This window comes from Schistocerca gregaria, chromosome 8 (genome assembly GCF_023897955.1).
Source record: "Schistocerca gregaria isolate iqSchGreg1 chromosome 8, iqSchGreg1.2, whole genome shotgun sequence".
In the NCBI taxonomy this organism is placed as follows: Eukaryota; Metazoa; Arthropoda; class Insecta; order Orthoptera; family Acrididae; genus Schistocerca; species Schistocerca gregaria.
In genome coordinates, this window is record NC_064927.1 from 471,528,787 (window position 1) to 471,553,476 (window position 24,690).

Genomic DNA, 24,690 nt, shown 5'->3' on the forward strand with positions numbered 1-24,690 from the left:
GGTGTTGGTCCCCTGTGTTTAGCACGCAGACAGGTAGGTTGCAAGCGCTCAGCTGGCTTCCTTCTAACCATCGCAAGGCATCACTGGCACCCTCGCTGAACCAGCTTTCATCAGAAAACGCAACAGTTTTCCACCCTGTTCTCCAATGAGCTCTCGGTTGACACCACTGAAGTCGCAAATGGCGGCGGTTTGCAGCCAGTGGAATGCACGGTACAGGACTACAGGCTCGGAGCTGTCTTTGGAGTAACAGTTCGTTGTGTCACTGTGGTGCTCAAATTGTTGCTGCAGGTGCAGTACGATGAACCAGAGTCGTGCGGTTAACACTAGGGTCTTTCCTTTCGGTAGTACCAAGTGGCCGTCTGGAGCCGGTCTTTTTTGCGACTGTACATTCTCGTGTTCACCACTGTCAATAATCATGTATAGTTTCTATATTCTTGCCAACTCTTCCCGCAATACCACAGAACGAACATCCATTTTCTCGTAATCCTATTACATGGCGTCGTTCAGTGAGTTGTTGATAATGATGTCTTTGTCGCCTTATGGGGGACGTAGGCAAAGTTGGTCAAAAATGATTAAAAAAATTTTTTTGCCACCAGTTAGCTCTGTAGTATATTAGAAATACTGTATCCAATTTTCAGAGATTAATTAGAATTACAAAGATAAAAAAGCTGTCTTGTTTCAATCACTGCGCAGCGCCGCGCCCACTTTTCTAGACGCCAGTCTTCTTGTCTGCCATGTTTCATTACTTCCTGCTGTCATAAAAGCATCGAAAGAGTATAGAACGCTGTGGACCAGTTTACATTGTGTTATCTTTGACTTCCGCTAGCTATTTTAGGCAGCTGTTATTGTCTGCGGTGCAGAAAAAAAATCATTTCAGTTCTACTGTTAGTGTGAAAATTATGAATGCATTCAAGCTTTTTTTGTATGATTTACCGTTTAAAATGACAAGATATAGCGGTAAAGTGAGAATAAACAGTTTCTACAAGTGAGCCAACGTAATTCAGCGGAAGATAAGTGTGCAGCAAGGACGACGAGCAGTTCGCAGAGGAAACTTGGAACTGATGTAGAGTTTGTCTATTAAAGACGAATTGAATAGTGGTTTTAGGATAATTGATTTAGAAATTATGTGTTCTATTATTATTATCGACATTAAGGGACTAGTTTATGGTGTAAATCGTTATAAAATCTTTTATGTGCATTTACCGGAACTTTCCCTTTTCAGTCTATAAGGAACATTTCCCTGAACCATGGGAGATAGACAAGTGATATTTTCTGTAGCCTTTTTTCATATTATAACACAGCTTTCTGTGGTACAAATTTTACCAAAGTGTATTTCTGTCAAAATTATTTATTTTTCTGCGAAACTGAAATTGCTTTGTTTCATACGCATAATTTTTAATATAAATTGTAAGAGCTCTAAACTGATATTAAAAAAACTGTTCCACACATTTGCTTATCTTATTACTAAGAAGTTGTAAGTAAAGTAATTTTTGTGAAAATGTTCCTTGTGTGATACGAGGCGTGTTTTTTAAGTTAGTACCATTTAGAAATTAAAAAAAGACTTGCTAAGATTTCTCAATAATTTTATTTTTACATGAAAGCCTGTACCTTAATCTACTTTTCTACGTAATTTCCGTCAGTACTGAGGCACTTGTCATAACGTTGTACCAGTTTTTGAGTACCCTCCTCATAGAAGTCTGCCTCCTGACTTGTTAACCACTGCATCATCACTGTTTTGACTTCGTCATCGTCTTGAAGACGCTGACCGCCCAGGTGTTTCTTCAAGTGCAGGAACAGATGGTAGTCACTGGACGCAAGATCGGGGCTGTACGGAGGGTGATCTAGAGTTTCCCATCGAAAAGATGTGATGAGATCTTTGGTCTGACTCGCAACATGCGGACGGGCATTGTCTTGCAGCAAAACGATGCCCTTGCACAAATCCCATGGACTGTTGCTTTGATTCTGGTGTAACGTAGGCCACCCATGTTTCATCGCCCGTGACATTTTGGCTTCAGAAATCATCACCGTCGTTGTGGTACCACTCAAGGAAAGTCAATGCTCTGTCTAAACGTTTGGTTTTGTGCACATCCGTCAACGTTTTCGATATCGAACGTGCGCACTGTTTTCGGTAATTCAAGTGCTCGGTCACAGTGCCATACAAAACACTACAAGAAACATTAGGAAGGTCATCCCGCAAGGAGGAAATCGTAAAGCGTATGTTTTCTCTCGCGTTATTGTCCACTTCCTGCACCAAACTTTCATTAACGACCGAAGGACGCCCACTCCGTTGTTCATCATGCACATTTGTGAGGCCATCTTTAAATTCTCTTACACACTTTCTTACCATTCCGTCATTCATTATGTTTTCTCCGTAAACTGCATTGATCTCACGATGAATGTCGATCGCTTTTAGGCATTTATCACAAAGAAATCAGATAACAGCCCGTACTTCACAGTCGGCGGGACTCACGACTTTCGGAGGCACCTTAAACACTCAGTACAGAACGCAGACAAGGCAGAATCAGACTGTAATGCGTCAGTGCGTAGATTAAGGTACAGGCTTTCCAGTAAAATTAAAATTATTGATATATCTTAGCAGTCTTTTTTTTAAATTTCAAAACGGTACTTACTTAAAAAAACACGCATCGTAGCATACGTTGCAAAAATTTCCGACAATGCCATGATCAAATTTTTTGAGAAAAATTTGCAAAAATTCTATAATGTATTCCATAACATAATTACGTCACCAGCAAAATTTGGTTCTATTATCTTTCAAATACCAAAAACTGTGTTAGATTATGTAAACACGTCCATTTCCTCCTATGTCCCCCCTTAAAGGCACTCTCGGCGAACATCACCTGACTACGATCAATCCCAAAGGTAACTCACGACCGTTACAGCGTGTGTTTAAAGTAAACCTAGTTTGCATCTCCGCAGAGATGCTACTTGCCGCACTCTTATACGACTGGCACGAAATCTGTATATACATAATCTGTGAGCTGTAGAAACACGCCTACCAACTTTCGTTTATGTCAAACAGTTCCTCCCTACTGTTGGATTTTTTTCCCTTCAATGTACACACTACTGGCCATTAAACTTTCTACACAATGAAGATGATGTGCTATAAACGCGAAATTTAACCAACAGGAATAAGATGCTGTGATATGCAAATGATTAGCTTTTCAGAGCATTAGCACAAGGTTGGCGCCGGTGGCGACACCTACAACGTTCTGACACGAAGAAAGTTTCCAACCGATTTCTCATACACAAACGGCAGTTGACGATCGTTGCCTGGTGAAACGTTGTTGTGATGCTTCGTGTAAGGAGGATAATTGCGTACCATCACGTTTCCGACTTTGATAAAGGTCGGAGTGTAGCCTATCGCGATTGTGGTTTATCGTATTGCGACATTGCAGTTCGCGTTGGTTGAGATCCAATGACTGTTAGCGGAATATGGAATCTGTGGGTTCAGGAGGGTAATACGGAACGCCATGCTGGATCCCAACGGCCTCGCATCACTAGCAGTCGAGATGACAGACATCTTATCCGCACGGCTGTAACGGATCGTGCAGCCACGTCTCGATCCCAGAGTCAACAGATGGGGACGTTTGCAAGACAACAACCATCTGCACGAACAGTTCGACGTCATGATGGTGGCATCCGTGTTTGGCGACATTGCGGTGAACACACATTGGAAGCGTCCATTCGTCATCGCCATACTGGTGTATCACCCGGCGTGATGGTATGGGGTGCCACTGGTTACACGTCTCGGTCACCTCTTGTTCGCATTGACGGTACTTTGAACAGTGGACGTTACATTTCAGACATGTTACGACCCGTGGCTCTACCGTTCATTCGATCCCTATGAAACCCTACATTTCAGCAGGATAATGCACGACCGCATGTTGCAGGTCCTGTACGGGCCTTTCTGTTTACAGAAAATGTTCGACTGCTGCCCTGGCCAGCACATTCTCCAGATCTCTCACCAATTGGAAACGTCTGGTCAATGGTGGCCGAGCAACTGGCTCGTCACAATACGCCAGTCACTACTCTTCATGAGCCGTTGTATCGTGTTGAAACTGCATGGGCAGCAAGCTGTGTTTGACTCAATGCCCAGGCGTATGAAGGCCGTTATTTCGGCCAGAGGTGGTTGTTCTGCCTCATAGGATCTATGCACCCAAATTGCGTGAAAATGTAATGTATAATATATAATGTAATGTAATGTATAATATATTGGTTCAATGGATACCCTTTATCATCTGCATTTCTTCTTGGTGTAGCAATTTTAATGGCCAGTAGTGTAGAAAGACACGTACTAACGTTCGTTTATGTCAAACACCTCATTCTTGGTGTAGCGATTTTTTTTCCTTCAATTTATTTACTGCGTCATTTCGCTGTAGCAGAGTGAAATGTGTGAATATCGTGTTTGCGAGACTTATTACTAAATACTGTTCTTGTGGTTGCAGGAGCTGGGCATCCCAGTGCTGGCGAACCTGTCCGTGGGCTACAACCTGCAGGACCACGTGGGCATCGGCGGCATCACCTTCATGGTGAACGAGACGGGCGTCGGCCTGACCGAGGAGCAGCTGCGGGCGCTGCCCAACCTGGCGGCCTGGATCACCAAGGGCCAGGGGCCGTTGACCGTGCTGGGCGGCGCGGAGGCGGTCAGTACCACAGGCGTCCCAGCTGTAGCCTAGCGGTACAGAACCCCCCACGAGCGATCTGTTGCGAGAGCTGCCCAACTGGGCTGTATTTATAGCCGAACCCAAGTGCTTGGTGGTCAGTACTACAGGCGTCCTGCCTCTCCCAGCTCTGGCCTAGCGGTACAAAACTCCCAACGCGAGAGCTGCCCAATTGGGCTGTATTTATTGCCGAATCCAAGTGCTTGGTGGTCAGTATCACCAGCATATTGAGTCTCCCACCAATAAGCTAGCAATAAATTCCCGATCCGGGAACATCCGCGTGTGCTTCTCGACGTGATCGCCTGGCTCATAAAGGCAGAGGCTACTAACCGTGCTGAGTGGAGCTTAGGTGTTAAGCACAACCAGTATGATGGACACCTTAGCACACGTTCTCTCATCCTGTCGTTTGGATTGGATTGTTTGGGGGAAGAGACCAAACAGCGAGGTCATCGGTCTCTTCAGAGTAGGGAAGAACGGGGAAGGAAGTTGGCCGTACCCTTTCAAAGGAACCATCCCGGCATTTGCCTGGTGCGGTTTAGGGAAATCACGGAAAACCTAAATCATGATGGCCGGACCGGGGATTCAACCTGTTATTTCTTCTTGCCAATGTTTTCCGTATGTTTCTCCCCTCGCTGACTCTGTACAGAAGTTCCTCATTCCTTTTCTTACCAGCCAAACAGATTTTCGTCATTCTTCTGCAGCACCACTACTCTGACGCCTATATTCTCTTCTGTACCGGCTTCCTACTGTCCATGATTCACTATCTTACAATGCTGTGCTCCAAACGTACGTTTTCAGAAATTTCTCCCTAGCATTGTGGCCTATGTTTGATATGAGCAGACTTCTCTTGCCCAGGATGGCTCTCTTATGTCTGGAATTCACCTTTACAAAGTGGTAGTCTCTTTTTTGATGCCTCCTTGCTTCGCCCGCTAAACCTTGTTGTGCTCCAAAGATAGAATAATTCCTTAGCCTCATCTACATCGTGACCTCCAATTTCGATGTTAAGTTTCTCGATATTCTCATTACTGTTACTTCTCATTACTTTTGTCTTTTTTCAATTTACTCTCAACCCATATTTTGTTCTCATTAGACTGTTCATTCCATTCAACAGATGCTGTAATTCTTCTCCACTTTCACTGTGGATAGCAACGTCATCAGCGAACCTTATCATTGCCATTCTTTCATCATGAATATTAATTCCACTCTTGTATCTTTCTTTTATTTCCATCATTGTTCCTTCGACAAATACACTCCTGGAAATTGAAATAAGAACACTGTGAATTCATTGTTTCATGAAGGGGTAACTTTATTGACACATTCCTGGGGTCAGATACATCACATGATCACAATGACAGAACCATAGGCACATACACACAGGCAACAACAGAGCATGCACAATGTCGGCACTAGTACAGTGTATATCCACCTTTCGCAGCAATGTAGGCTGCTATTCTCCCATGGAGACGATCGTAGAGATGCTGGATGTAGTCCTATGGAACGGCTTGCCATGCCATTTCCACCTGTTGCCTCAGTTGGACCAGCGTTCGTGCTGGACGTGCAGACCGCGTGAGACGACGCTTCATCCAGTCCCAAACATGCTCAATGGGGGACAGATCCGGAGATCTTGCTGGCCAGGGTAGTTGACTTACACCTTCTAGAGCACGTTGGGTGGCACGGGATACATGCGGACGTGCATTGTCCTGTTGGTACGGCAAGTTCCCTTGCCGGTCTAGGAATGGTAGAACGATGGATTAGATGACGGTTTGGATGTACCGTGCACTATTCAGTGTCCCCTCGACGATCACCAGAGGTGTACGGCCAGTGTAGGAGATCGCTTCCCACACCATGATGCCGGGTGTTTGCCCTGTGTGCCTCGGTCGTATGCAGTCCTGATTGTGGCGCTCACCTGCACGGCGCCAAACACGCATACGACCATCATTGGCACCAAGGCAGAAGCGACTCTCATCGCTGAAGACGACACGTCTCCATTCGTCCCTCCATTCACGCCTGTCGCGACACCACTGGAGGCGGGCTGCACGATGTTGGGGCGTGAGCGGAAGACGGCCTAACGGTGTGCGGGACCGTAGCCCAGCTTCATGGAGACGGTTGCGAATGGTCCTCGCCGATACCCCAGGAGCAACAGTGTCCCTAATTTGCTGGGAAGTGGCGGTGTGGTCCCCTACGGCATTGTGTAGGATCCTATGGTCTTGGCGTGCATCCGTGCGTCGCTGCGGTCCGGTCCCAGGTCGACGGGCACGTGCACCTTCCGCCGACCACTGGCGACAACATCGATGTACTGTGGAGACCTCACGCCCCACGTGTTGAGCAATTCGGCGGTACGTCCACCCGGCCTCCCGCATGCCCACTATACGCCCTCGCTCAAAGTCCGTCAACTGCACATACGGTTCACGTCCACGCTGTCGCGGCATGCTACCAGTGTTAAAGACTGCGATGGAGCTCCGTATGCCACGGCAAACTGGCTGACACTGACGGCGGCGGTGCACAAATGCTGCGCAGCTAGCGCCATTCGACGGCCAACACCGCGGTTCCTGGTGTGTCCGCTGTGCCGTGCGTGTGATCATTGCTTGTACAGCCCTCTCGCAGTGTCCGGAGCAAGTGTGGTGGGTCTGACACACCGGTGTCAATGTGTTCTTTTTTCCATTTCCAGGAGTGTAGATTGAACAGCAGGGGACAAGGATGGCGTACCTATCTTACATCGTTTTTATTCACAGCACTTAATTCTTGGTCTTCCAGGCTTATTGGTTTCTTTTGCTTCTTTTACGTATTGTACACTGATTTATTGGATACCTCCTAATATCGTGTCGGATCTCCTTCACCCAAGGTAGTGCAGCAACTCAACGTGATGTGGACTCAACAAAGTTCCCTGTAGAAATACTGACCCACGCTACCTCTATACTCGTCCACATCTGCGACAGTGTGGCACTGCAGGATTTTGTGCACAAACTGACCTCTCGATCATGTCTCTTAAATTTTGGTGGGATTCATGCCAGATGATCTGGGTGGCCTAATCGTTCGCTCGAATTATTCAGAATGTTCTTCAAACTGCGAGGAACTGTGGTCCAGTAATATAGCTCATTGTCATCCATAAAAATTCCATCGTTGTACGGGTAAATGAAATCCATGAATGACTGAAAATTGTCTCCAAGGAGCCGAACAGATCCATTTCCATTCCACTATCCGTTTAGCTGGAGCAGAGGATCCAGTCCATTCCATGTAATGACAGCCCACATCACTATGGAGCCACCATCAGTCTGCACAGTCCTTCGTTGACAACTTTGGTCCATGGTCTCGTGCAGCCTGTGTCTCACTCGAACCCTACCATCTGCTCTTACCAACTGAAATAGGGGCTCATCTGACCAGCGCACAGATTTCCAGTTGTCTAGAGTCCAACCGGCACAGTTACAAGTCCCGCAGAGGCGCTACGTGTGATGAACGGCATTCACGTCGGTCGTCTGCTGCTACAGCCCATTAACGGCAAATTTTACCACATTGCCGTGATGAATGCGTTGGTCGTACGTCCCACATTGATTTCTGTGGTTATTTCACACAGTGTTGTTTCTCTGTTGGCGCTGACAACTCTACGCAGACGCCGGTGCTCTCGGTTGTTAAGTGAGGGCCGTAGGCCACTGCGTTGACCGTGGTGAGAGCCAGTGCTTGAAATTTAGTATTCTCAGCGCGATCTTGACGCTTTGGATCTCGAACTATTGCATTCTCTAACGATTTTCTTAATGGAGCGACCCATTTGACCGGCTCCAAGTAGCATTCCGCGGTCAGAGTCTTTTAATGCTCGTCCTGAAGCCATTATCACGTCGGAAACCGTTTCACATGAATCACTTGAGTAAAAATGACAGCTCCTACATTGCAAAAAAGTGGTTTAAGTGGCTCTGAGCACTATGGGACTTAACTTTTGTGGTCATCAGTCCCCTAGAACTTAGAACTACTTAAACCTAACTAACCTAAGGACATCACACACAGCCATGCCCGAGGCAGGATTCGAACCTGCGACCGTAGCAGTCCCGCGGTTTCAGACTGCGCGCCTAGAACCACTACACCACCGCGGCCGGCTCCGACATTGCGCTGCCCTTTTGTACCTCGTGTGCGTGATACGATCAACCGTCCTCTGTACATTTGTATATCGCTATCCCACAACTTTTATCACCTCATTGTATGCCGCCTGTCTTTACCTGTAGCTAACTCCTATTTTTCTGAGTATTTCGAACTTCTTGCACCATTTCACAATGTCAAACGCTTTTTCTAGATCGAAAAATTCAATGAAAGTTTCTTGATTTTTTCCTGTCTTGCTTCCATTGTCAAACCTAAAGTCAGAAGTGATCGTAATCTAACCGATCCTCAGTTTCGTTTTCCATTCTTCTGTATATTAGCCTTGTCAGCAGTTTGGATGCATGAGATGTTAAGCTGACTGTGCGACACATTTCGCACTTTTTTACTCTTGCTATCCTCGGAATTGTGTGGATGACATATTTTTGAAAATCTGACGGTACGTCGACAATCTCATACATCCTTTACGTCACCGACAATAGTCGTCTTGTTGCGACCTTCCTCAATGAAATTATAAATTGTGATGGAGTGTTGTATATGCCTTCCGTCTTATTTGATCTTGCCAGTGGTTTAGCAACTTTTGCAATCAGAATAATTGCTAATTTTGAGGATGTAGAACTTAGTAAGCTAACATACTTTGCATACTTTCACTCTCTGTGTCACACGAAATAATATTTTGGGGTAACTCAACATTTAGACAAAAAGTATTCACTGCTGAAGAGAAAGTGGTTATAATGTGTGGGGTTCATAGTCGCTCATCTTATCGGCATCTTTTTAAGCAATTGGGAATTCTTAGAACAGCCTCACACTACATTTACTCTCTAATGAAATTTGTTCTCAACAACATGGTCCAGTTTAAAAACAACAGTGACATTCATGATTGTAATACCAGAAAAAAGAAAGACTTACACTATCATTCACTCAACCTATCTTTGGCACAGAAAGGGGTAAAATATGCTGCTATAAAAATTTTCGACAAATTACCAGATGAAATAAAATGTCTGACATACAGCAGTAATAGCTTCAAAAATCAATTGAAATCATATCTCCTCGACAGCTCCTTCTATACCACAGATGAATTCTTGAAGGGAATAAATAATTATATAAATATAGTATCTGCATGTTGCGCCATTTAAGGGAATGGGGTAAATAATAGAAATATTAATCATTAACTCTGTATAACACCGGTTCCCGGCAGCTCACCGACGTTAAGAGCTGTCGCACTGGTCTAACACTTGGATCGGTGACCATCCGGTCTGCCGAGCGCTGTTGGCAAGTGGGATGCACTCAGCACTCGTGAGGCAAACCGAGGAGTTCCTTGATTGAGAAGTAGCGGCTCCGGTCCCGTAAAGTGATAAACGGCGTGGAGAGTGGTGTGTTGACGGCACACCCCTCCGTATCCGCATCCAGTGACACATGTGGCTTGAGGATGACACGGCGGCCCGGTATCGTTGGGTCTTTAAGGTCTGTTCGGGCGGAGTTTAGTTCTTTCTTATTTGATCTTAAGTCGTCCAAAGCTTTTTAAAACCCCGGTTCTAGTATTGGATCCCCTCTCTCTTCTATATCGGGTCCTGTTTCTTCTTCTATCACGTCATCAGACAACTCATCCTCTCACAGAGGCCTTCTATATACTCTTTCCACCTATCCGCTTTCTCCGCTGCATCTAACAGTTGACTTCCCATTGCACTATTAAAGCTACAGCCCTTACTGTTAATTTCACAGCAGGCTGTTTCGCCTTTTCTGTATTCTGAGTTTGTTCCTCCGACGATCAATTCTTTTCGATTACTTCACGTTCTTTGCGAACCTCTTACACCTTGGGTGCCCTTCACATCCTATTTATTTCATTCCTAGGTGATTTATATTGTTGTATTTCGATATTCCCCTAAATATTTTTGTACTTCCTCCATTTGTTAAGCAGGTGAAGTATTTCTTCTGTTACTCAAGGTTTCTTCGGGTTTATCTTCCTTGTATCTACCGCTGTTCAGTCATCTGTGATTGCCCTTTTTAGAGATGTCCACTCTTCATCAACTGATTACCTGCTGTGATATCCCTTATCGTAGTAATCACATCCTTAGCGAATTTCAAATGCGTCTTATCATACCACAGTGCTTCTGCATCCCACTTCCTTCCACACTGATTCTCACGTGCGATTCTCTTCAAATTCACTCTACTGTTCATTATTATTGAACTCTGTTCTGAGTCAATATCTGCTCCTGGATATGCTTTACAATCTAGTAACAAGTGTCAGAATCTTTGTCTGACCGTGACGTAATTCAGCTAGAAATGGTTCAAATGGCTCTAAGCACTATGGGACTTAACATCTGAGGTCATCAGTCCCCTAGATTTAGAACCTAAATAACCTAAGGACATCACACACATCCATGCCCGAGGCAGAATTCGAACCTGCGACCGTAGCAGCAGCACAGTTCCGGACTGAAAGGACTAGAACCGCTCGACCACAGCGGCCGCCAATTCAGCTAGAATCTTCCAGTGTTCGCGGGCAATTTCCAAGTATACTTCCTGCTCTTTTGATTCTTGAACAGAGGATTCGATATTACCATCTAAAATTTATTAGTGGGACTCAGTCTTTCTCATCCTGCCCCCTATACTATATTCCGTAACTCTTTCTTGTAAATCTTTCTCAACAACCGCGATTCAATCCCTCATGATTATTAGATTTTCATCTCCCTTTACAAACTGAATTACACGTTCAATATATTCATATACTTCCTCTCTTTCTTCATCTTCTGCTTGTGATTTCGGCATGCATATCTGAACTATAGTTGTCGATTCTGATGAGAAGAAACCTATGGCTAAACTGTTCACAGTAGCTCACTCTCTGCCCTACCTTCCTATTCATAACGGATCCTACTCCCGTTATACCATTTTCTGCTGCTGTTGATATTATCCTATCGTCGTCTGACTGTTAATCCTTATCTTCTTTCCATTTGACTGCACTGACCCCCACTGCATCTAGATTGAGCCTTTGCATTCCCCTTTTCAGATTTTCTAGCTTACCCATCAGGTTCAGACTTCTGGCATTCCACGGCTCGATTCGATGAACATTATCATTATGTTGGTTATTCAGTCTTTTTCTCATGCATTGCTGTTTCCTCTCCGAACGGAGGAGTAATCCGGAATCTTTTGCCAATAGAGAGATCATCATAAGAGTTTTTCAGTTACAAGTTACAAGTCCTGTGCATACACATTTTGTGCCTCTAGTGCAGTGGTTTTCGTTGCCTTCTGCATCTTCATACCATTGACCATTTCTTATTCTTTCGCCTTTAGCGGCAGTTTCCACGCCAATGACAAGAGAGTGCCCCAAACCTCTGTACCAAAGTAGTTCCTTTCTGATTGCACACACTTTTTCCAGCGCTTCTGGCACTGATGGTAACATTTCTGGAACTCATATTCTGTAATATCCTCCAAGACCCTCGTCACAGCTTTTTGGACATCTTGTGTTGTTTGAAAATGGTGTCCGTTTTGACTCTTGGAAATAGAAAAAAGTCGCACAGAGCCATATTTGGTGTATAAGGTGGATGTTTTAGTACTGAAATTTGTTTTGAGGTTAAAAATTGCTGTACTGACAGAGCAGTGTGGGATGGGGCATTATCGTGATGCAGAATCCAATTATCAGCAGTGTTGTCACGGACACAAAGAACTCTTTTACGAAGTCTTCCTAAAATTTCTTTGTAGTAATATTGGTTAAGTGTTTGTCCAGGAGGTACCCACTCTGTATTAACAATTCCCTTGTAATCAAAGAAGTACACGAGCATGCAAGGTGGTCCACTGCCGTCTTCATCTTCAACATTCGTTCTGCCTTCACTGAACATTTTATGCCAACGAAAAACTTGAGTTCTTGACGTAACCTAATTTTCCAAAAGCCTACTGAAGCTTAGTGTAAATTGTCGTCGAGTTTTCACCCAGTTTACCGCAAAAAGAAACAGCTTACCGTTGCGCAATATTATGGTGTTCCATTTTCGTGATGAGACACACAAATACATGTTAACTTATTACAGCACAACTCACAACTGAGCAGTTGCATCGATATGCCGCTTGGACTAGAAGCAGCTTATACATCAAGGGCAAAGATATTGTGCCTATGCAAGCCTGCAGGGTTGCCACATCCTGCAAAGATCAGTCTCATTACTTTATTGTCGCACCTTGTATATACTGAAATCCAATTGAGCAGCGATGGAGCAGGCACACTTTTATGCCTCAGTCGAATATTAGTTGACTACAAGAGAATGGCAACCAGATGCTGCAGTTAATGAAACTCCTAAGAGGCCGTAAAATAGCTCCTTTCAGTTACTGACAGGTATGATGTTCCCTCTATGGAAGGATCACTCACGAGTATTCTCTTTTAAATACAAAAGCACCACTGTAAAGCTTTTGTTAGAAGTTAGATTATGAAATGGCAGACCTTATTTTGGCTGAATATTTATTCCTATAAAATTTTATGGCACCTTACCTGTTAGGGGCGGCATGAAGGCAACATCTCTTTTCCTTAGAGCTTTCATAATCTTACATTTACATTAGCAAGTTCAGCATAGTCAAAATTATTATTGGTAATAATGTTAATATTCCTGATGGTAGTAGTAATGTATTATTGGTGATTAGTGCTATCATTCCAAATGGCACTGAGTTTGTACTGCTAGTGGCATTACTAAGTTGTTCCAGCCCTAGATGTATTATGTCCTGGCTCAAATAATCTTTTGAGTATTGTTATTCAAGTATTATTGTAATAATTTAGAACACAAAAAATGTATTCAGAATGCGGGTCGTAGGTTGTGCTTGCATAGCCCAGTCTGTGAGGCACTAGCCTGCGAAAGGAAAAGGTCTCAGGTTCGACCTCAGGTACGGCACACACTTTTAATCTGCAAAGAAAATTCCTGTTAGATTTCATCTTTGTCAGACAGAGATTCAGAAATAAGATATTAAATTGTAAGGCATACCCAGGAGCACATACAGACTCAGGTCGCAATTTAGTAATTATGAGGAGTAGGTTGCAGTCTAAGGAACTAGTCAGGAAGAATCAATGCGCAAGGAAGTGGGATGCGGGAGTACTAAGGTATGATGAGATACGCTTGAGTTTTCTGAAACTATAGATAGTGCTATAACGAATAGCTCAGTGGGCATTTCAGTTTGCGGCGGCGCGGTTCCTTCTGTCCCTTTACGACGAACCTGCACCTACCTGTGAACATTGTCTCAGCAGATCATCAGTAGGAAAGTCGAGTGAAAGCTATTGTACTTCGACGTGAACCAGGCTGCAATCTAATCTACGTATCGGGAGAAAGTTTTCACACGGAATAAGAGGTTGGAAATTTTGTCCTTAATTAATATATTCTGAAACTTAGGTGAAGAAGTATCACTGCCAACCCCTTGCTAGTCTTAACACAGTCACTCACAATCCCTTTCACTCACGTTAGCAAGTTTATGGTCTTGCCTTTCCCGAAAACGTAATAGCTACAAAAATACGGATTGTTTTTTATTGAGAATGCTCGACAAATATTAAGTCTGTCGGTACCTACTGCAGTCACAGTTTTTAGCCACCGACCTGCTCAATACGCCACGCGGAATTTATGTCTTTTCTCGTCACAAAATTCACTTAAAAATTCGGAAATTTGTACACACCCACCGGAATAATTATGTCGTCACTTTACAACACTTTTGATGAATGAAACACTGCTAGATCCGGCAATTTATCATTTCCATCTGAAGTACTACTACACACGTCCGAACTGTTTCATGGCTAGGCTTCGACTCCTCTCTAGAATTCTCTGTCTTCTCTACCAGCAGAGAAAGGCGCGCGAAGAATATTGCTTTACCATTGGTCAGTTTACTCAATAGCCAATAGCAAAACAACATTCTCCCGCGTCATTCCGCGCTTTTCATCAATAACCAATCGCAAAATAGTAAACCTAACGACTGCACTTTTTACCGACGTAATAATCTAATATGCTGAAGTTTTGTTTATGCATGAAGTTATTTACTATTGTTATTTATACGTGAATTAACTTCCCTTTACCATAAACTTACTTTACAAATTTATTCTACAAAAATCCCCTTCGTCCACATCCATACTTCTTCGAAATGTTACCACACTAAATCCCACTACATAACTCGTTAAACAATTATCTTCATATTAATCTTAAACCCCACTCACGCATCATTCATACTGCTTAAACCTATTTATATTATTTTACATACACAAAAAGACATAATAACACTTTATGAAAGTACTAGAGCAGTTTACGAAAAACATTCTATTACTTTAGTGCATTCTAGTGGGCACAATCTACACTAAATCACAGTCCCGTATCCAATACTGTCCTCTATCAGCTGATACATACACTACGTGCGCGTCCAGTCTCGCTTCACCATCTGTCACTATCCAGCTTTGAGACACATCTCCCACTTAACCGCCTCCAAGGCAGGATCAGTATACGGCGCTACACCTCAAGTAGAAAAGGAATGGACATCTCTAAAAAGGGAAATCACAGAAGTATAAAATAGAAACATAAGTACAAGGAAGGTGGGTAACTAAAGAAATCTTTCGGTTGATGGATGAAGGAACAGAGTACAAAAAATGTTTAGGAAAACGAAGGAATACAGAGACACAAATCACTTAGGAATGAAATAAATAAGAAGTGCAGGGAAGCTGAGGCGAAACAGCTACATGAAAAATATGAAGAAATCTAAAATGAAATGCTTGTCGGATTGACTGACTCAGCATATACAAAAGTCAAAACAATCTTTGGTGAAATTACAAATAAGAACTGTAGTATTAAGCGTGCCATGGGAATTCCACTGTTAAATGCTGAAGAGTGTGGAAAAGTGGAAGGAATACTCTGAAGGCCTCTGTGAGGGGGAAGACTTGTCTCCTGACGTGGCAGAAGAACAAAAAGGAGTCATCAGGGAAAAGATAGAGGAACCAGTATTAGAATCAGAATTTGGAAAATATTTTGGCGACTTCAGATCAAGTAAGACTGAGGGGAAAGACAACATTCCATCGTAATTTGCAAAATCATTGGGGAAAGTGACAACAAAACGACTGTTCATGTTGTTGTGTAGAATGTATGTGTCTGGAGATATACCATCAGATTTTTGGAAAAAAGAACGCCATTCACACAATTCCGAAGATAGAAAGAGCCGATAAGTGCGAGAAGTATTCCACAATCAGCTTAACAGCTCACGTATCCAAATTGCTGCCAAGAATAATACACACAAGAACGGAAAAGAAAATTGAGTACCTGTTAGATGATGATCAGTTCTGAGATTGGCCTTGATAATTGAAACAAAACTGAAGAAAAATCAAGAAATGTTCGTAGAATATATCGACCTGGGAAAAGTGTTCGACAGTGTCGAACGGTACAAGATGTTCGAAACTCTGAGAGAAAGAGGAGTAAGCTATAGGAAAAGATGGGTAATGTACAATATGTGCAAGAACCAAGAGGGAACAAGACTGGAAGACCAAGAGCGAAGTGCTCGGATTAGAAACGGTGCAGGACAGTGATATAGTCTTTCGTCCCTACTGTTCAATCTGTGCTTCGAAGAAGCAATGACGGCAGTAAAAGAAAGGTTAAAGAGCGGGTAAAAATTCACGCTGAAACGATTTCAATGATAAGAATCGATGATGACATAGCTGCCCTCAGAAAAGTGGAGAAGAACTACAGGATCTGTTGAATGGAATGGATAGTCTAATGAGTACAGGATAGGGACTGAGAGTAAGTCGAAGAAAGACTTAAGTAGTGAGAAGTAGCAGAAATAGCAACAGCGAGAAACTTAACCTCAGAATTGGGGATCATGAAGTAGACGAAGTTAAGGAGTTCTCTATCTAGGCTATAAAATAACCTGTGATGGACAGAACAAGAAGGACATAAAAGAAAAGTCTACTAGTATCAAAGATAGGCCTTAATTTGACGAAGAAATTTTCGAGATTCTACGTGTGGGGGCACAGCATTGGATGACAGGGAAACACAGATTGTGGGAAAACCGGAACAGAGAGGAATCGAAGCATTTGAGATGTGGCGCTACCGAAGAATTTGATAATTAGGTGGACTGGTAAGGTAAGAAATGAAGAGTTTTCCGCAGAATCGGCAAGGAAAGGAAGATATGGGAAACACTGACAAGAATATGGGACAAGATGGTAGGACATCTGTTAAGACATCACGGATCACCTCCATGGTACTGGATGGAGCTGCAGAGGATAAAAACTGTAGAGGGAGACAGAGATTGGAATATATACAGCACATCATTGAGGACGCAGGTTGCGAGTGATGCTCTGAGATGAAAAGGTTGGCACAGGAGAGGAATTCGTGGCGAGCGACGTCAGATCGACGACTCAAAAAAGAAACAAAACAGACTGCAGTTACCGTAGAGAAATGATATAGAAGACAGGCCGAAAATGAGAAGGAAGTGAGACACTTTTGTAGCCTATCTCTGTTGTTATTAAATCTGTATTTTCAGCAAGTAACAAAAGAAACTGAAGAGGTAATTAAAGTGCAGGGACAAGGAATTAAAAACATGACACTTCCTGGAGACATTTTAATTTTCATTTCTGAAAAAGAAAAACTTACTGTCGTCGAATATACAATGAACTCGTAGGAAGTCTTTTTTATGAAGATATTTGTCTGGGGCGTAGCGTCGTACGGAAGTGAAACGTGGACGATAAACATTTTAGACAAGAAGAAAACAGGAGATTTTGACACGTGGTGCTACACAAAATGCTGAAAATAGATAGGTGGATTGAATGGCTAATTATGAGGTGCTGAATGGAATTCAGGAGAAGGATGTATGGGACAACTTGACTGACAGAAATTATAGGTTATTAGGACACATCCTGAGAGACCAAGGAATGGTCAATTTGATGGAGGGAAGTGTAGGAGCTAAAACGTGTAGAGCGTGGCCAGTATTTGATACAGCAACCTGGTTCAAGTGGCTGTAAGGTTCCAGCAGTTATGCTGAGATGAAGATACTTTCGTGGCATACCAGTTATTTGATTGAGGACCACAACAGCAGCAGCAGCAGCAGCAACAACAACAACAATGACAATCTACATCTTGAGTTAATGAAACTGCATTATCAAACTCCGAAGAAAAACAGGAAGTGAAGACCGTGAACCGCGCGACTGCTACGGTCGCAGGTTCGAATCCTGCCTCGGGCATGGATGTGTGTGCTGCCCTTATGTTAGTTAGGTTTCAGTAGTTCTAAGTTCTAGGGGACTGACGACCTCAAAGAGCCATTTTTTTGAAGAGCGTGACCTTATTAGGATAAACAAGTAAATATTGAAATTACATTACTTTATCCTTCAGAGAAACCCTTCACAGAGAACCATCAATAATTAGATACATTAATTGTAATAAATATCCTTGCTGCGGTGTAAGTAAATGACATTTTAGTCAAAAATGAGCATTTTGAGAATTCACTATAACGCAGGCTCGCCGCAAGTCAGCCTCAGCTACAGGAAGACAAAGTGATGCCGTTGCAAATCTTAAACAAAGTCCTGAGTTGCCAGTTTACATACGGTGATCTCAGTGTACATAATCACCATACACAGGCCTGAGTTTAGCACAGGAGACATTAGAGCCCCGAAGGAGGAGTAAATGATAAGGAGTTAACAGACTGCGTATCAGATAGAGACCGAACATTCATTCCACCCCACGGCGCCCGTGTCGGCTGGAGACGACCACTCGCGACCTCCTGTTGATTTGGCGCTCTCGTGCCATCGTTTGCTGGCGACTGACTGCCGCCAGCGCCGCCGCCACAGACTGGCGCCACCCGACAGCAGTTCCATAGCTCTCGGCGGCTTTCGTGTGTGTAAATTCCCGCCAGCCGCCCGTACGTCGCCAGTTTATACGAGGCTGCAGTGAACTTCCTCCACGGGCTGCGGTAGTGCCGTGGGTGGTCGATGAGGACCGTTAACGTTTACCACGTTAGCATCGGCGTTATTCGTTGTCGGACAAGTACGTGGGAAATATCTTGTCTTTCTCCTGTCTTTTTACAATCCGATTATGCGGCATCAAGCAAGTTTGCTAAGATACTCACTTTGTAGTAGAAAGGCAACGATGCATCAGTTATACATTACTGTAAGTAGTTAGAGGAAAAGATACGTGTGATGATTTTTGAAGAAGTACGGGTATGCTATCGAAGTTCATTTCTGAAACGATGGCAAGGATATTATCACCAGGACCTCCTGACAGCGGATTTATATCATCTGCCCGCGCGCTGTTACAAGGAACCCCTAGAGTCCGAGGTCGCAAGTTCAGTCTTTAGTAAGGCTCGTTTGAAAGTGTTGTGTTGACAATTACGACAGCAAAAAATATTAGTTGGTAATGGCTCACAAAGTGCATCAGGAGAGCGACAAAAGATGCGTCCGCCAGGTGCAGAGGTCAGTCTTCTGTGGGATGTATGTACCACACTTCACAAAATGCAAATCGTCGACATTTAAGAAATGTTAAAAACAAACCATTAATTTGCACCATGAACACCGAAAGAAAAATGGCTCGTCGCAGTGAGCACAAAGTTTTGCATCTCCTACATGGAAGGTGAACTCCTTGGGAGTACAAATCGTCAAGGACTTTCAGCTAGGTATCCTCTCTTGAAGAATACATACAGAATCATACTGTTGTAAAGGGATGACGAGAACTGATGGAATGTGATGGCATGCGACCGAATGCGAAACAGTCTGTCATGGACCTTATCGCGAAACAGGCTATCCTTTAAGTTGTAGTTGCAGATGATGCGATAATAAGTTTTATAGGCAAGGAAAACAAACATTGAGAGGTTGAATTTGTGCAGTTGTTCCATGAGATATGAACTGCTTTGTCATAAATGGATCTGAGCCTATGGGACTTAACATTTGTAGTCATCAGTCCCCTAGAACTCAGAACTACTTAAACCTAACTAACCTAAGGACATGAAACACATCCATGCCCGAGGCAGGATTCGAAACTGCGACCGTAGCGGTCACGCGGTTCCAGACTGAAGCTCCTAGCCACACCGGCCGGCGGCTTTGTCATACATTTTTGCTCTAAATCAGTATGATTTTTACAGGGGGCACCAGGAATCAAGCAAAAGTACATTATTTAGACTAGATATTGGCCAAAAGCAGTGCTCTTGTCATGGTTATAGTTGTCTTACGCCCATTTTTCCAATCTTGCTTGCTACAAGTATGAGGAAATTATTCCCTACTGCCCTTCTAAAACCACACACACGGGATTCTTTCATATGCATTTCCTCTTCACATCCCGATTGGTTGGAGTTGAACACAAATTCCTTACTAAACAATGGGATAAATTTGTTTATCTCATCTACGAATTTTCGGACCGATTCCGCAGCTTGCTTTGCATCATCAAGTTGGTTCTTTGTTCTAAAATTCGTTATCTTACGTCTTCCACATCTGTAGCACTGTTTGAAGTTCTGCAGTCATCCGCTACTTCCCCTGAAATCACTGTAATCTCCGTCAAGCGCAGTTTGTTATGCATTAATTTTGTGATAAGTCCGCCTTGTATTCCCTAGAATATCCACAGTTTTTCTTCTGCACTGCACGGTCATATTGCTGTAGACTTATTCGAAATCAGTTCATAATTGTTTTGTACCATTCTGCTGATTATCAAATGTTGTTGCTGTTGTGGTCTTCATTCCAGAGACTGATTTGATTCAGCTCTCCATGCTGTCCAAGCTTCATCATCTCCCAGTACCTATTGCAACCTGCATCCTTGTGAATCTGCTAAGTACACTACTGGCCATTAAAACTGCCACACCAAGAAGAAATGCAGATGGTAAACGGGTATTCATTGGAGAAATATATTATACTAGAACTCACATGTGATTACATTTTCACACAATTTCAGTGCATAGATCCTGAGGAATCAGTACCCAGAACAACCACCTCTGGCAGTAATAACGGCCTTGATACGCCTGGGCATTGAGTCGAACACAGCTTGGATGGCGTGTATATCTACAGCTGCCCATGCAGCTTCAACACGATACCACAGTTCATCAAGAGTAGTGACTGGCGTATTGTGACGAACCAGTTGCTCGGCCACCATTGGCCAGACGTTTTCAATTGGTGAGAGATCTGGAGAATGTGCTGGCCATGGCAGCAGTCGAACATTTTCTGTATCCAGAAAGGTCCGTACAGGACCTGCAACATGCGGTCGTGCATTATCCTGCTGAATGTAGGGTTTTGCAGGGATCGAATGAAGGGTAGAGCCACGATTCGTGACACATCTGAAATGTAACGTCCACTGTTAAAAGTGCCGTCAATGCGAACAAGAGGTGACCGAGACGTGTAACCAATGGTACCACATACCATCACGCCGGTTGATACGTCAGTACGGTGATGACGGATACACGCTTCCAATGTCCGTTCACCGTGATGTCGCCAAACACGGATGCGATCATCGTGATGCTGTAAACAGAACCTGGATTCATCTGAAAAAATGACGTATTGCCATTCGTGCACCCAGGTTCGTCTTTGAGCACACCAGCGCTGGGGCTCCTAGCTGTATGCAGCGTCAAGGGTAAGGGCACCCATGGTCTCCTGGCTGATAGTCCATGCTGCTGCAAACGTCGTCGAACTGTTCGTGCAGATGGTTGTTGTCTTGCAAACGTCCCCGTCTGTTGACTCAGGGACTGCACGATCCGTTACAGCCATGCGGATAAGATGCCTGTCATCTCGACTGCTAGTGATACGAGGCCGTTGGGATCCAGCACGGCGTTCCGTATTATCCTCCTAAAGCCACCGACTCCATATTCTGCTAACGGTCATAGAATCTCTACCAACGCGAGCAGCAATGTCACGATATGAGAAACCGCAGTCGCGATAGGCTACAATCCGACATTTAACAAAGTCGGAAACGTGATGGTACGCATTTCTCCTCCTTACACGTGGCATCACAACAACGTTACACCAGGCAACGCCGGTCAACCGCTGTTTGAGTATGAGAAATCGGTTGGAAACTTTCCTCATGTTAGCACATTGTTGGTGTCACCACCGGCGCCAACCTTGCGTGAATGATGTGAAAAGCTAATGATATGCATATCAGAGCATCTTCTTCCATTCGGTTAAATTTCGCGTCTGTAGCACGTCATCTTCGTGGTGTACCAATTTTAATGGCCAGTAGTGTATATTCATCTCTTGGTCTCCCTCTACGACTTTTACCCTCCACGCTGCCCTCCAATACTAAATTGGTGATCTCTTGATGCCTCAGAACATGTCCTGATTACCATACATGCACGTAATTACGTTTAGTACCAGCTCCATGGGCAGTGATTGTCCATTAGTAAGTTTTACTGAAGACGGGATCTGTGGCTCTCTGTCCGACATGGATGGTGAAGTACATGGCTCGACAACAGTTTCCATACCACTTTCACCATGTTAGGCATGTATCTCCGTCATTGTACCCGTCATGTACACCGTCCGCACAGTCTAGCGTATACGAAACCACACATTCCACTAACTAATCTCGCAGGAACGCTAATACACTCCTGGAAATGGAAAAAAGAACACATTGACACCGGTGTGTCAGACCCACAATACTTGCTCCGGACACTGCGAGAGAGCTGTACAAGCAATGATCACACGCACGGCACAGCAGACACACCAGGAACCGCGGTGTTGGCCGTCGAATGGCGCTAGCTGCGCAGCATTTGTGCACCGCCGCCGTCAGTGTCAGCCAGTTTGCCGTGGCATACGGAGCTCCATCGCAGTCTTTAACACTGGTAGCATGCCGCGACAGCGTGGACGTGAACCGTATGTGCAGTTGACGGACTTTGAGCGAGGGCGTATAGTGGGCATGCGGGAGGCCGGGTGGACGTACCGCCGAATTGCTCAACACGTGGGGCGTGAGGTCTCCACAGTACATCGATGTTGTCGCCAGTGGTCGGCGGAAGGTGCACGTGCCCGACGACCTGGGACCGGACCGCAGCGACGCACGGATGCCCGCCAAGACCGTAGGATCCTACGCAGTGCCGTAGGGGACCGCACCGCCACTTCCCAGCAAATTAGGGACACTGTTGCTCCTGGGGTATCGGCGAGGACCATTGGCAAACGTCTCCATGAAGCTGGGCTACGGTCCCGCACACCGTTAGGCCGTCTTCCGCTCACGCCCCAACATCGTACAGCCCGCCTCCAGTGGTGTCGCGACAGGCGTGAATGGAGGGACGAATGGAGACGTGTCGTCTTCAGCGATGAGAGTCGCTTCTGCCTTGGTGCCAATGATGGTCGTATGCGTGTTTGGCGCCGTGCAGGTGAGCGCCACAATCAGGACTGCATACGACCGAGGCACACAGGGCCAACACCCGGCATCATGGTGTGGGGAGCGATCTCCTACACTGGCCGTGCACCTCTGGTGATCGTCGAGGGGACACTGAATAATGCACGGTACATCCAAACCGTCATCTAACCCATCGTTCTACAACTCCTAGACCGGCAAAGGAACTTGCTGTTCCAACAGGACAATGCACGTCCGCATGTATCCCGTGCCACCCAACGTGCTCTAGAAGGTGTAAGTCAACTACCCTGGCCAGCAAGATCTCCGGATCTGTCCCCCATTGAGCATGTTTGGGACTGGATGAAGCGTCGTCTCACGCGGTCTTCACGTCCAGCACGAACGCTGGTCCAACTGAGCCGCCAGGTGGAAATGGCATGGCAAGCCGTTCCACAGGACTACATCCAGAATCTCTACGATCTCTACGATCGTCTCCATGGGAGAATAGCAGCCTGCATTGCTGCGAAAGGTGGATATACACTGTACTAGTGCCGACATTGTGCATGCTCTGTTGCCTGTGTGTATGTGCCTGTGGTTCTGTCAGTGTGATCATGTGATGTATCTGACCCCAGGAATGTGTCAATAAAGTTTCCCCTTCCTGGGACAATGAATTCACGGTGTTCTTATTTCAATTTCCAAGAGTGTACTTCATCTGACACTTCTTTCCCACTCTCTGAAATTTCTTGAGTTCTTTTCTGACGAAATGTCTATTTCAGCAACTGTTGATGTAGATACAATGCAATGTTTCTTTTGCTTATCGTTGCCATTGTACTGCTTTGTATCAAGACCATATCCACTGAAGCACTGTTGTGAGTTACTCGTCGACTAAGCAGTTGAACTACGCTCCTTAGCCACATGCTGTGTTCACAATTGGATACCTCCTGTGCCGCCCGCTGTTGCCATTAGCAGCCAATATTGTGGTTGCATGGTAGACAATATGCGGGGAGTCAAACGCCGTTAAGGTCTTTTGCGACCTGGCACTTAACGGGTTCCTCGTTAGTAATGTTACTCTCGACAACGCTACGCTGTTTCAGCACGTGTCAGGTACTTGATATATAGTCATGTTTGTGAAGTACTGGCGGCCGCAAGATTGTATGTTAAACTGTCGAAGTGGCAAAAACGCTCAATAACTAGCCAGACTGAATTAATATTTATTAGTCACGACATGGTTCTGAAGTTAAATTCTATGTTTAGATCGTTATCTTGGATCCTTAGACTTTAACTCGCAGTTTAATTACTATGTGCAGATAATTTGTACCACAACATATAATTTGTAACACGGACAGGCTACATTCGTAGAACTGTTGCATGAATACCAGTAGCTTGGTCCCATTCGTGCTGCACGTATTTATGAAGCCGTTCTTATAATCTCATACCTGACATTTAAAGCGCAGAACAAGCGGACTACTACTCCAATATTTCATGTACGTTAGACTCAATAACTTCAAATTCAAATGGTTCAAATGGCTCTAGCTGACCTAAGGACATCACACACATCCATGCCCGAGGCAGGATTCGAACCTGCGACAGTAGCAGTCGTACGGTTCCGGACTGCGCGCCTAGAACCGCGAGACCACCGCGGCCGGCTCAATAACTTCGTGACGTTCTTTGGTATAAGTGTAGGCAGCTGTTTCGTATTCAACAATTCTTTG

At 44.5% G+C, this 24,690-nt stretch overlaps 1 protein-coding gene across 2 annotated transcripts in view; it reads left to right on the forward strand.

The window, feature by feature from the left end:
- LOC126284470 (glucose dehydrogenase [FAD, quinone]-like) overlaps positions 1 to 24,690 on the forward strand; it is a 527,859-nt gene that overhangs the window by 376,210 nt on the left and 126,959 nt on the right. For both annotated transcript variants that reach the window (XM_049983422.1, XM_049983423.1), the window contains one exon: positions 4,467 to 4,664. In XM_049983422.1, coding sequence (XP_049839379.1) covers positions 4,467 to 4,664 — 198 coding nt within the window. The remainder of the gene's footprint in view (positions 1 to 4,466; positions 4,665 to 24,690) is intronic.